Source organism: Zonotrichia albicollis, chromosome 1 (genome assembly GCF_047830755.1).
Source record: "Zonotrichia albicollis isolate bZonAlb1 chromosome 1, bZonAlb1.hap1, whole genome shotgun sequence".
NCBI classification, from domain to species: domain Eukaryota; kingdom Metazoa; phylum Chordata; class Aves; order Passeriformes; family Passerellidae; genus Zonotrichia; species Zonotrichia albicollis.
Window position 1 is genome coordinate 20507603 of NC_133819.1, and position 13475 is coordinate 20521077.

General features: G+C 36.0%; 1 protein-coding gene across 1 annotated transcript in view; it reads right to left on the reverse strand.

Moving 5' to 3' along the window:
- The window catches only part of LOC102061532 (mannose receptor C-type 1), a 53078-nt gene that overhangs the window by 6586 nt on the left and 33017 nt on the right, over window positions 1-13475 (reverse strand). The window contains exons 15-26 of the mRNA XM_005480297.4: window positions 12508-12652; window positions 11242-11283; window positions 10961-11124; window positions 9975-10042; window positions 8914-9014; window positions 8269-8411; window positions 7458-7572; window positions 5397-5566; window positions 3266-3368; window positions 2136-2365; window positions 898-1063; window positions 381-533 (exon numbers count right to left, since the gene is read on the reverse strand). Coding sequence (XP_005480354.2) covers window positions 381-533; window positions 898-1063; window positions 2136-2365; window positions 3266-3368; window positions 5397-5566; window positions 7458-7572; window positions 8269-8411; window positions 8914-9014; window positions 9975-10042; window positions 10961-11124; window positions 11242-11283; window positions 12508-12652 — 1600 coding nt within the window. The remainder of the gene's footprint in view (window positions 1-380; window positions 534-897; window positions 1064-2135; window positions 2366-3265; window positions 3369-5396; window positions 5567-7457; window positions 7573-8268; window positions 8412-8913; window positions 9015-9974; window positions 10043-10960; window positions 11125-11241; window positions 11284-12507; window positions 12653-13475) is intronic.

The following is a 13475-nucleotide window of genomic DNA, read 5'->3' on the forward strand; positions in this document are numbered from 1 at the left end:
GTGGTATAAAACTGCAATAATCAAGGGAGAAATTAGATCAAGAATTCAAAAGATACAAATTCCATTAAGCTTTAGCGACTGCTGCGGATGAAGCTGTTTATCTCCTATCAGGGTCAAAGCACAAGGTTTCTATTTTCATGATCTTCAGGCCACACAGCTCCACTCATGCCTGGTCCCAAATGTATGAGGCAGTATGGGCCATAGGTTTTCCATTATCTCCCCAATTAAGGTAATAATTGGATGCAACTGTCTTGTCCAACACTTGGATCATCCTTGAACTCACAAAGACACATATATTCAGCTTTCCACAGCTAGGAAAACAAGTAGGTTTTGTTACTTGATACTTTTGATACTTGTTTTAGGAAAAGTGGGATACTCACCTAGTCGAAGGCATTCTAAAGATGCCTGGGCCCAGTTTCTAGAAGATGAAGATTCAATGTAGTAGCAATGGCCTCGGAAAGGGATCCAAGATCTGTGTCCTTCTGACTCAGGGCACTTTCCTGGAAGCTGAGGGGGCTCAGTGGGAGCTTGAACTGATTAAAAATAGTTTAAAAAAACATGTTACTACTTCCTTACTTCAATGCCTTCTGATTTTTGCAGGTTTTGACACTGCAAGTTTATTCAATAGGAGAATAAATAGCAGAGTAGTGCAAGTCTTAGCTGTACTAAATTTGTCTAACACTCTTGAAATAAAGCGATAACTAACACTTGATATAAAGTGATAGCTATTCACAGTCACACTAGCTCTTTCTTACTATGTGTTTGCCCTAACTTTAAAGTGGCCCAATTCAGCCTAAGTAAATTCTAATGTTTTAATCTATTTAGCTCTGGAAACAAACCCCAACATGTCTAATGAGATGTTTGTTAAATTGCAATGGTCAGATTTCAAGTTCTTACCATCAGATTTTTTGCAAACCGAGAAGTAACTTTCATTGCAGAATCCTGTCTTCCAGACTCCAGTAATGTCAAGATAGACACAGCCTAGTTTTAGCTTTGGCTCCCCTTCAGCCCATTTCGTGTACTTCATTCTCCAGTTATCAATCCATTCATAATGTCCATTGGTCTAAGGAAAAAAAACATCAGCTGGAATGATTAAACTCTATCAATCTACTCTGTCTACACAGTACTTCGTCCTAAAAGTACTTTTTACTTTTCTTAGGCTTTTCTTAGAAACCACTAACAAATACAAATGGTTGACACTTTGAAATTTTTGTTGTGACAAACAGATATTTATTGGGAAATACAGCAGTGCAACAAGTGCTTTTCAGCAAAAGGAAATGCAAAGTGACATTGAGTTAATGTTGCACTTAACAATACCTTTAATTTGAAACTAATAATAATTTCATTCAAAATAAATTGTGGGAGTGAAATTCTGATGACTAATTTTTGCACTACCTCTTTCCCCAGAAGTTTCAAGACATGTAGATTATTTTAACTTGAAATACATTTAAATGAGCAATCATTTCCCACCAAAGCTGGTTAACTCATTTATCCTGCTGATTAATGTTAGAGGCATCTTTTGATTTTTGGGAAGTGGTGTGCTATGTTTATATATTTGGGTTTTTTTTCATTTACTCAGCCAAATGGAGTGTGTGGGACAAGTGTCTGTGCCAAGAAGAAAAAGATATCTTATTTAAATTGCAGAAAGTTTTAAAATACCAAACAACTGAGAAAGGGGAGACAAATACAATTAAACTAAGTAAACTAATTAATCATTTTGCTAAATATCCTCAAAAATGTTAAAATATTTATAGTAATAGCATTTTCTTATACATCTCAAAATTAGGTATTGTTATTAAAATAGATGTTTTCTTCTGTAAATTCTAAAATATTAGGAGTTTATATCACACTTATACCTGAAATATATAAAGAGATATTCCAATATGCTAGACTAAAATGCTTTATTTGGAAGTGCACAGAGTGGAATATCATAGAAAAAATGTGAAAAGCATGTGCACTATATACGATTTAATCAGATTAACAGAAGAGGATGGACTCCTCTGACAGCACAAAGAAGTATTTAGGTCCAAGATGCAAGAAAATAAGCTAAAATAAAGTGAAACGATAAGACTTTTCACTTCCTGACATGTCCATGAGAAAAGCAGCATCCTGTTCAATTAGTTTAATGTTCTTACCACATTACTGTTAAGACCAATCCACACAGGCACCCCATACTTTAATATCTTCAGCCACAGGAAGGAATGACTATAGGGGTCTAAGACACTGGAAAGGTCAAATTGATTTTGTTTGCAGTTTTTCTGTGCATCCTCCCATGTCATTCTGGTGTTGATGAACAAGTAACTACTATTCCCATAACGGATAATGTTGGATGGGGATGAAGTTGTAGAAGGCAGAAATTCAGCATCTGTAAAATAAAGAATGAAAAAAGACCCATATACTTGTTCAAAAGGAGGGTATGATTTCACTGTGTTTACAAATAGAACAAAACAAAAGTCTTCCTTATTTCATATTCCCTGTTTTATTATCAGCATGGGTAAGATGTGCTAGGTTTTAAGCCAGCAATAGTAGTAAAATTCAATTACAAAGCTGTAGAAAGGAAAAGAGCTGCTTAAAGCAACTTCTGATAAAGAGTAAAGGAACATTCTGTGTAATCATCAAGAATAGTATTACTGATATTACGTAAGATTAGGTCATGATTTTTTCATAAAATCTTTTTTCATCAAATGAAATGGGTCGCAGAAGCTGTTTGGTCTCCAAAGATTTTTTCCTAGAAATAAAATGGTCACAACAGACTAGTCCTTAAAAATTATGCAGATACTTAAACAGAAGATGGATTTAAATATTTTTAATCTCTTTTTTGAGGCAATTTTTCTCAAGTTCAGTGCAGACAGGTTACAGTCTCATTCCAGACAGTTTATGCTACATGTACAAACCAGCATTTTCCATAACATGTTTTGAAAGCCAATGTACTCAAAAAATTAAAATAGTATGGAACAAATGTCATATCAAGGGTCATACTAGACACAAAGATGCAGATACAAATTCCAGCTCAGGAAAATAGCAACACAGCATTTGCTGGGAAGGGTCAGATTAGAGCAGTGACTAACTGGACTTCTGACACATGTGACTATTTGACCCTTTTCTTCCTGCCTGAAGAACAATTCGTGCATTTATCTTTATTGGAAGAAAAATCATGTTTAAACCCACATATTTAAGCAATTTCCTGGAAAAAAAAAAAAAAAAAAAAAAAAAAAAAAAAAAAAAAAGAAGAAAAGGGTTTGGTTTTAACTAAGAAGAGAATTACCTGCATTAATTTGGCATATATATCCTCTGCTGTTATCACAACTCTGATCAGCCCACTTCCCTGCTTCCTTAACAGATTTGTTTTTCATGGCAACACAATCAGCCTCGAGGCAAAGAGATACAACATCAGTTAAAAATAGCTAGAATAAGCAAACATGAAACTTTTGACTCCCATTTGCATCTTCGGACACAAGTAATGTTGTCATTTTAGTCTCATATCTTTGTAACATTTAAGAGCACAAGCTTTAAGTTACACAAGTGATGTGGAAGTTCTATTCCTCTTACACTTCACAAATTTCTTTGTTACTTTCTATTGCACAACACTGGGGTGAGTAAGAGGACCAGAGCAATTCTAGTATTCTCAATCCCTAGGCATACAGCATGGACAGGAGTCACAGGCAATTTAAAGAGAAATCAGATCAATCATTGCAGAAAAAACTGAATAACTTTGCCCCAGAAATAAAACAGAACCCTTAAAGTGCAATGCAACAATTTATTGTTTCAGGCTGTAATAGTACACACAGCAAAGTTAGAACAGCTCCAGCCCAAAGGCAGACAGACACTGCTCTGTCAGCTCCAGCCTTGCTGTGACACTTCAACTTCTCTGACATGGACACAATAGCTAGAAATTAGATTAGCACATATTAAATAAACAGTGATTAGTGCAAAAGCCTGCAGGGTTACAAGTGGCTCTGTGTAATGAAACACCCATATTTATTTTATTGTTTACTTGTTTGGGGTTTTTTCTGTTCCATCTGAGAAGATGTTCAGATAATTACTTCATTTTTTTGGGTGAAAACCATTTGGATTTAAATCTTTCCAATTGAACAATTTCATACTAATTTTTACTAACTATGATAATAATTTTTGGTAGGATCAAGTAGAATTAAAAACAAATATAAAATTTATGAAAAAGGGACTTTAAAAGTTGTCACATAAGACTTAATAAAATCCTATTACTTCACATAAAAAAGAGACAAACATATATTTTTTGAGAAGTAGCATTTTTGAAATATTTTCCTTTAGTACTCCAAATTCTACCTAATTTTTTTCCTCCTTTACAGATAAGAAACTCACAGGTGCTCCTTTCAAAGACACGGAAAAGGATATTATACATAAAAATCAAATTTCTACACTAAAAACGTCATTCAGGAGAAATAGAGTTAACACTATAAAGTGCTGTAGTTCTGCTGTAGTTCTGGAGTACACACACATGATCAGAGAGAAAGGAACTCTGTGACCTATCAGATCAGTTTGTTTGACAGAGAAATAGAGAAAGATATTTTCTGGTGGTTTGGGGGTTTTTCCCTTGTAAAAATTGAATATCTGTCTTTTTATAGACTTGTGTTCTTTCTGTAACTGACCAGCAGAGCTTGCCTGTTTGCTGTGAGACACCTGTGTCAGAGGAATGTTTGTGAATGCCTCCTTGCAAACTACATGCCAGCTGGGAAGCCTGCCAAGTTCAGGCACAGCTGTCACCAGAGGGCTGGGAGGATGTTCCCATTGTTGTGCTTTTGGGAAAATGCCACGGGGCAGGAGACCCACTGCCCTCTTTACACAGCCCATGAGAGAGCACAGGCTGAACACAAAAGCTGTGGAGTCCTCATGAACTGAAAACTGAAACAAGTCTGTGTATGAGCACTCCATGGATCCTGTCACCAGCTGATACAGCAACTGCACAAGGGCTCAAAAGCTTCACTCTACCTGGATTTACATCCAATACGTATACAAGTATGAAAGCAGTAAGTCAAGCAGTGACTTACCTAAAATCACCACAAATGCATGAATTCGGTCCTAGGCAAGGTGGGTATTGAACTGTTTTCCCTTGGATAACAAGTGACAAGACAAGAGGAAATGGCCCAAAGTTGACAAAACAAGATTGGATATGAGGAGGAGTTTCATCACCAAAAGAGTTTTCAGGCATTGGAAAAGGCTGCCCAGGGAAAAGTGTTTAAGTCACCATCCCTGGAGGTATTTAAAGGATAGGTAGATGCAGCACTTAGGGTCATGGTTTAGTGGTGGCCTTGGCAGTGCCGTATTAATGGTTGAACTAAACAATCTTAGGAGCCTTTTCCAACATAAATTATTCCATAAAATCAAGTTTCAGGTAACAATTTGTGATTGCTGTTTACCTGGCCGCTGTACGCATATAAACCCATATGGCCCGCCGGGAAGCCTTTGGCCCAGTTTGTAAAGTAAACCCCTGTTCCATCTGTCCAGAGGAACCTCATCTCATGATTTATATCATTTAATCCAATCCATGTCTCAGTGGCAAAATCTTTTAAATGGAAGGTAAGGAAAGCTAGAATAAAAGAAAATGCAAAGAAAAAGAGGAATAATTTCAATATAGAACAGTTGTAATATTTGGCCTCACTGAGCTTGGTGATATTAAATACTTTTTCTGAAATACAGAGCACTCCAGTGCTGATAACACAAGGAAGTGAGATGAAAAGGAGATGAATGCTGAGTTGATGAATGGGTAAGTAGATATATAACTGTGGCTTTGGGCAAAATACTTCATCTAAGCATATAAGCTGGTACTGGAATGAACCCCAAAAACATGAAAGAAATTGTTTTTATAATGTCCCAAGACACTTTTGAATCCTAGTTCAAGACATTACCACCTGTGGGGATCACATCCATTTTTGATAATCCCACAAGAGAAGTTGCTCCCCAGTGACATGACAGCACCACCGAGCTCCTGCCATTTGTGTATCTGCACGAGCTGTGCTGCTCCAGAGCCACCAGTGTTCCTTCCCTCCCTGGACAGCTGGACAACAGCCTGCACTGCCTTGGCAGGGAGCAAAAGGCACAAGAAACATGCTCCAAATGAGACTTAACAGAACTGTTGAACACAAACAAATCAATTATCACTGCTTTGAACAGTCCAGGTGGGTGCTGATGTGTCTTAGCTAAGATGGCAAGCTCAAAAACACAGCTGATATTCATCCATCATGAACATTATGAATTATATTCAATCTGCTAATCCATGATGCATTGAATGTGGTGATAAAATTAATATACCACGGCTTTTGCCAACCACTGCAGTCATGGTTATGAATGTTTTTTCCTCTGAAAAAGAATAGAATAATTTCTGCCTGCTCTATTAATCATGCACCTTTCTTCAGCATTTTTAAATGTATGCAGTTTATTCCTCCAGGAATGAAACCTGCAGATTTTTTTGCCAAACATTAGCATTGCTGTTCTGCCAAAAACTGTAAAAGGAACTCAGGCCTTTATGCCTGCACTTCCTGCAATGAGAATAGTTTTTTGCTAATGCATTCCCCATTTATCTTTTACCTAGAATTCAAGTCCTGTGCATGAATTAACCACTGCAGAAATTATGTAAAATAAGAATATAACTGTTTGAAAAAGGAAATTTTGATTCTTCAGCTCTTCACACGTAGAAAACATAATTAGTGCTAAGTTCTTATCAGCAGGTTAAATTAAAACTATTTAATTGCTCAGATTTCAATGCATTCTTTTAAAATGGTTAAGTTTTCAATGCGCTCTCTTGAGTTCACAGACAGTATGTTTTACAGCATTTTTTTTCATCACATTCACATGTAGGATAGAACAGTATGCCTAAAAAAGGGTCTATCTATCAAAGTCAGTCTAACATCTATCAAGGTCTTCCCCTGTATTTAGCTAGGGCGTGCGCCTTGTTTATTCAAGCACAGGGTAGTTTTCCCCCTCTCATCTCCCTGAGGCACGGATGCAGCTCTTGGTTCATTGCAACAAGCTCCTCTAGAGAAAAGAGTAACAATTCCGTGTGGATAGCTCTGGGTATGGGTGTGAGCACTCAGCCTGTTTCAAGAGCCCACAGGCAGTTCTCATCCCAAAGGTGTTCAACTTGATTTAAAAGGAAAGCCATGCAGCAAGTTAATGCCACCTAGTGAAAACACATTGTTTGGATTGGAAATTGCAGGGTCCAGCTGGCATCATATGCAAGCAGAAAAAAATACCACTTTGGCTGCCAGGACAGTACACACATATATATCTCTGAGCCAACACTAAAATTTGGTAGATTCAAGTGAAGACTTCATTGTAGATTTCTAAAAATTATATGTTTTGGAACAAAAAATCAAATATGCAGTTATTATTCAAATCTGTTCGTATTCAGACAAAACCCCAGCCAGCCTGTAAGGATTAAATGTCATCTCATCTAGCTGCTACAAAACTGTGCACAGTACCTTGCACTTGTTCATTAGGGATCGAGGCCAGGTTTCCTCCTAAATTCATGCAAGCTGTTCGTGCAGCATGCCAAGTAACACGCTCCTCTTCGGTAGATCCAAATATTTTGTAACACTAAAATATGAACAAATTCTCAATATATTATCTTCAAAATCCCTCAATTGATAATCACTGTTTTAAACAGAGCAGGATGAAAAAAGGCAGTAAAACAATGCATTTATCTGAAAAAATACCTTCAACTTTCAATGAGCTTTTGTGTTGGTCCTAGTTCAATATAAAATTAGAAGTCTCACTAAAGCGTTTTGCTCAACAACTAGATCTGATCTGAAATCCCTAGAAAATAAGCAGATCCTGACTTTTCTATAGACAGCTAACAGTGCTAAGTTATGCATGACTGATCTTAGTCTGCCTGATTATTAATTTTACTCTATAACACGTACCATGTTAGTAATGTTAAGGAAGACAAAATGTAGTCAGTAAAAAGGATTACAGTTTGGTTAAAAACACCAAGATCAAGGCATCAGTACTTCAGGAATTCTGACTAAATGTGTATCAAAACATGTGAAGAGCTGACTAGAGAACTGTCTTTCATCAACTGCAACTGAATTTGCTTCATCAGAAGCATCAGAAAAGCACTTTTCCTGCAAAACAATGAATAGGCAAACAAAGAAAAGCGTGCATGTTTCATAGCTCTCTGCATAAAAATAACAACAGTCTGTTTTAATAAGAAACAGTATGATTTAAAAAATCCCTTGTTCTCTATTTAATGCTTTGCCAAACATCCAGCATAGACTGTGTTTGTTATGGTACCTTGTTACGAAAAGAAAGCCAGGTTGGACGACATCCTCTTGGACTTGGAATTGTTGTTGGAGGAACAGTTGAATTAATGGAACTGTTGTGCCTTTCACATATGTAGGGATTTGGATAGCCACAGTTTATATCATTCCAAAACCCTGGGTGTAAGATAAATGGAGAACTGTATGACACCACATCTCAAGTTGGTTAATGAAATCTGTTTCATTCTCACGTACAGTGTTTTTAGGTGAAAGATAAGATCAAAGCTGTCTCTCAGTTTATTATCATTCAATATCAGTGTCTAGGGAAAATATGTCACTTTTTAGCTGCAATTACATAAAGTTAAAAGCTTTGTAGAACCAGGTACTAGAAATTTCGTAGCGACAAATTAGGTCAATTTTAATAAAAAATATAAACCAGCAATCACAACCATAGACCTCTGGCCACAGACCTCTATCAGATCTTCCCCATGTTAGATTTCAGGTAAGCACAAGAATATTAAACTATTAAGTCCTGTAAGTAACACCATGGTCTACTTAAATAACTTTTTGTAAAAGAGGTAAAAAAAACCCAGGAAGACAGGATGCTTCGCAGAAGAAAAAAAAGTTGTGACGTAAACACACAAATAATGAAATTCCTGAAAAAACATACAAAACTCACCTAAATTCTTATACATAACAACACAGTTTTCATCATTATTTGCAAAGTTAGGTTCATGTGGTGCCCATGCCAAATAATTCACTGGAGTGCCATCCATCCAGCTTAAGAAAAACAATCCAACAAAATGCTTCTTTAACATAAAATAGAACTTCCATGTTAAAAAAGTAACTTTTTAATATGCTTAATATAGCTGCTCATAGTAAAATGTACAGTGTTTTTTGCCTCTTTACTAGTTGCATTAAACTTACTCTGCTCAAAGACCTACAACATAAAATACAAACATTGGAAAAGATGAACATCCATGTAGATTAGGCAATGAAAAACAAAATTGTAACAAGGAAAATGATTAGGACACATCTTTCTAGTGGTCTGCAAGTGACAGAGGTGCCCACGCTCATCCTTCAGACCCATGCACAAGGTACTTAAAAGTATATTCATCTTAGGGTCCCTATGAAACCACAAGGCAGAAACACCCCATTTTCAGAGGCTCACCTAACATCCTAATTGTCCTCTGGAGGTCCCTCATTGTTACTGCGGACTATAAGGAGAAATGAGAACTACTAAGCATCTATCCAGGCACCTCAAACACAGACTGAACTGAATCCAGGCCCAAATAAACATCACATGTCAAAATCAATATGGTGCTGCATGCTGACATTCAGAGAGGCTTGCAGAAAACATGCCTGACCTCACAGTGCAGCAGCTATCATTGTTCCAGAAAAAGAAAATAGGTTTCATTTGTTCCTTTATTAGAGTCTGTTCTCAATGGTTAAGGATGGGGTAAAAGAGCATTTTTACCTACAAAAAGTCTTATATATTTACAGCTAGAACATCTACTTATTTTTTTCAGTATAAATCGCATAATAAAGGAAAATAGAATTCCTGAATAAAAATTCAAAATACATTAGCTGCAGTGTAATTTTTTGTCTAGCTTTGAACAAATTCTGTTTAGGAAACACGCAGCATTTCTTCTGGATATCTAGAGATAAATTAAGATGCAATTAAACCACTTGAGAATACAATAATTTTTAAATTATGACTCAAAACTGGGTATGTCCTACCTCGTTCGTTGGTCAATACTCAGTTGTAAACCAATGAAATATGCATCCTCTTTGCCATTTTTCAAAATCTAGAATGCAAAAATTAAAATTGTACAAATGCCCTCTATTGTCATATAAACCTATTATGTTACTGATGAGTAAAATACCTCTAACTGACAGAGGATACGAACTGGATTTATTCTCTAGCCACAACATTTAAGTTAAAGCAGCTCACAGCTGACAGCCCACAGTCAAATTTCACCATTGACCAAAAGGTGTGGTCACTGTATCAACACTTCTCACATTTTACTTGGAAGCCACTGAAATCAGCACCTATCGCACAGTCTCTGCAGTGGACTTTATCTGACTAATTTCTTGCAAAGACAAGCCCTTTCCTACATTTTGGATATAAATTGATACATGTCCTTGTGTCCTCTCACTGTCACTCTTCAGCCAGCTCTGGAAATGTTCTATGTAGTTCAAATGTAACTTTTAAGCACATTGCTAATTAAAAATAAGTTGACCTCAGCCAGCATAAAAAGTAAACAATTCCAATTATATAGTAAATATGATTTCAAAGCTCTTTCTCATGGCATAATCTATGTTCCAGTTTCTTCTCTCTCCGTAATTATATTCTCAGAAGAAGGAAGCAAAGGAGCAAACTTGAGGACCAAAAAGAGACTAGGTAGATTATAGCTTAGCTAAACAGGTAAGATCAAAATCCAATGTTCTGAGTGTTGCATGTAAGTCAGCTGCTGCTTTGATCCACAGTACTTAAGATAACCTACACAATCATAGCTCATCAGTGTAATACTTTTTGCTAAAATGAAGCCACAGATCCTTTAAAAAATAGCATTAGTTTGTTCTTCATACTAATCCAGCTTAGTGTAACTGCAACTTCACTATCAAAACTTGTAGGGAGAACACCACGGTGAAAACTGAGCCCAGGCTCAGTTGTTTTGGATGTTTTATTCCATAGTATTAATGATATTAATGATTTTTCTTACATATCGCCAGAGGAACTTTCTTTCACTTTCACTCTCGATGACAGAAAGGTCTCCAAAGTTCTTTTTGCAGAACTCACGACCCTCTTCCATAGGGACAGTCTCCGTGCTGAAATAGTACTGTTTGTCTTCATGTATGATCCATCCATCCTCAGTGGTCTTGTATTCTGTAAGAGAACTGCCAAGCTAACTATTCTGCTCCTGAGATACAAGAGTCCTCCTTAATAAAATTTTAGTGCTTTAGAACACAAACTCACACAAAGAGCAATAGCAGTAACACCTACCGGGTGTAGGAGATTCTGTTGGTTCAGGCTTCACACTTGCACCTGTGACAAAAAATATTTATTATGATTGTATATCTTCTGTCTGAAGAGAAGCTATTTACTGAGACTGACAGGCATGTTTTAATACTGATATTAAAACTTATATTGACTTTCACAGTTAGCAACGGATTTAACACCAAAATGCAGAAGGAACTGAATAATCTAAATCTCTCATTTTTTATATAATATTCAATTTTAAATACGTAGTCTTGTTCCCTGAGGATATTCCTTACATGCAAAGTATTATAAGTGCCTTGAACTTTACTTGAATCAAGTAATTTTTTACTCTTTGAAAGCAGTAAACCCTATGTCCCAAAGTATTAACTCTATTGAGACAATTGTCCTGGATCTCCATCTCTCTCTCTTCCCCTGGCCACAAATACTTGAATTCTGACTTAAACCAGAGGCAGCAGGAATGCAGGCTGAGTTATCATCTGATGGAGTGCCTTAACTACTACAGGGTGAGGTCCTTTCCACCTTTCTCTGGTTGAGAATAACTTTTACCTTGATCTTACAAATCTCCCCAGATAATATCTCACTGGAAAAATTTCCTTTTTTTTTGCTATGGCATCATGGAGATGGGATCTTGGATGTCATCGTTACTGTCCCAGGAAATGAATTTATTACACAGAAAACCTCTGTCAGTTTAGGCTTACCAATTAGTTTTTTACTAAAATCTCAGTAGTAATGACTTTTATTAAGAAAATCTATGCCTAAGAAATTATCTTACCAATAAAAGGCAGAGCTGATATTTATTGTCAATAATATGTATTGACATATATATACAATATAATGTATATATTGACATATATACAATATAATGTAACATCTTTATTTTGCTGCTCTCTGTCCCACAATAAGAATGCAGTAAATCACTTAAATGTGCTGCACTTTCTAAAAAGCTCAAATGCAAATACATGCACTGCTAGTAAAACTCAAGCTCTCCCTAAATTATAGATATTGTCTTGATATCTTCAGTAAATAAAAAGCATCCAAACACATATTTCATGAGAATTTAGCAAGTAATCAACATGTGAATATAGAAATCAAGTATCTTGAAACCAAGCTCCATCCTCAAACTACACGTTCTTATCAAACAAAACAGCACCTAAAGCAAGAGAAGGAGGGAACTATTATTATAAAGAGGCTTTGAAAATTTTTGTTTCTTACAAGATAAAAGTCAACCAAGAACATCTTATTACACTAATAGGCAAGAGTGAGCAATACCTTTTCTTATTTGGCAAATCCATCCATACATATAATCACAGTGCCTGTCATTCCAAAGCATGCTGGATTCACCACTGATCTCTGTACAAAGTTCAACTCCTTGATAATTATTTGGTTCTCCAAAGCCCCAGTTTTCATACCTCACCTATGACAGAAGAAGTTTTGTGAAGATTCTGTTATATGAAAATAAAGTAAGGGAGAGAGGGAGGAGACAGCATCAAAGCACAGACCTACAAATTGTTCCTATTGTCAGGTTAAAAACTGAGGATGAAACGAGGATCTTCCTGTGCAAATGCTGACACTTCAAACTTTTCAGATGGCAAATGGATTGCAGTTTAGGTAACAGTTGTTTTCGTACATACTTGGAAGAATATAAACATTTTTTATGGGACCTAAATTCTTTAAAATACATTTAGTAACAATGTTGGGGCATGATACATCTTGATATTAAACTAGTTAAATATACAATATGAGTAGAATAGGATGCTATTAGGATGCAATAAAAATGTTGGCATTTGCCTCAGAAGTATTACTGCTATTCTAATTTTCCTATATAAAATCCAGTTCCAGGTTTCTGTACTGACAATCCCCATCAATATATCTTGACCAACCTTGTATCAAGTACACCTGCATCTCCAAAATCACTTTTATTTCTACAGTTGTATACCTTAGTTTAAAGTGCAGTAAGTCAAACTGGCATTTAAAAAGTGTCTTCATCTCCATGGCATGTAAGCCATTGCAGATAATGAGCAAAGAAAATAACAACTAAAGAAAGACTATTTTACACAAAAAATCATTGCATTCATAAGAATATCCTTTTAGTCTGCATGTATTTAGTTTCCTTGTTGATTCAGTGTGTATCTTCTTATCAAAAATCAGTATGTTTTAGCCAAAAATATCAAGCCATGAAATTGCTATTCATTAGCTTTCTTAAAGAGTGCACAATACAGAGGGTTATGATTAAGCAT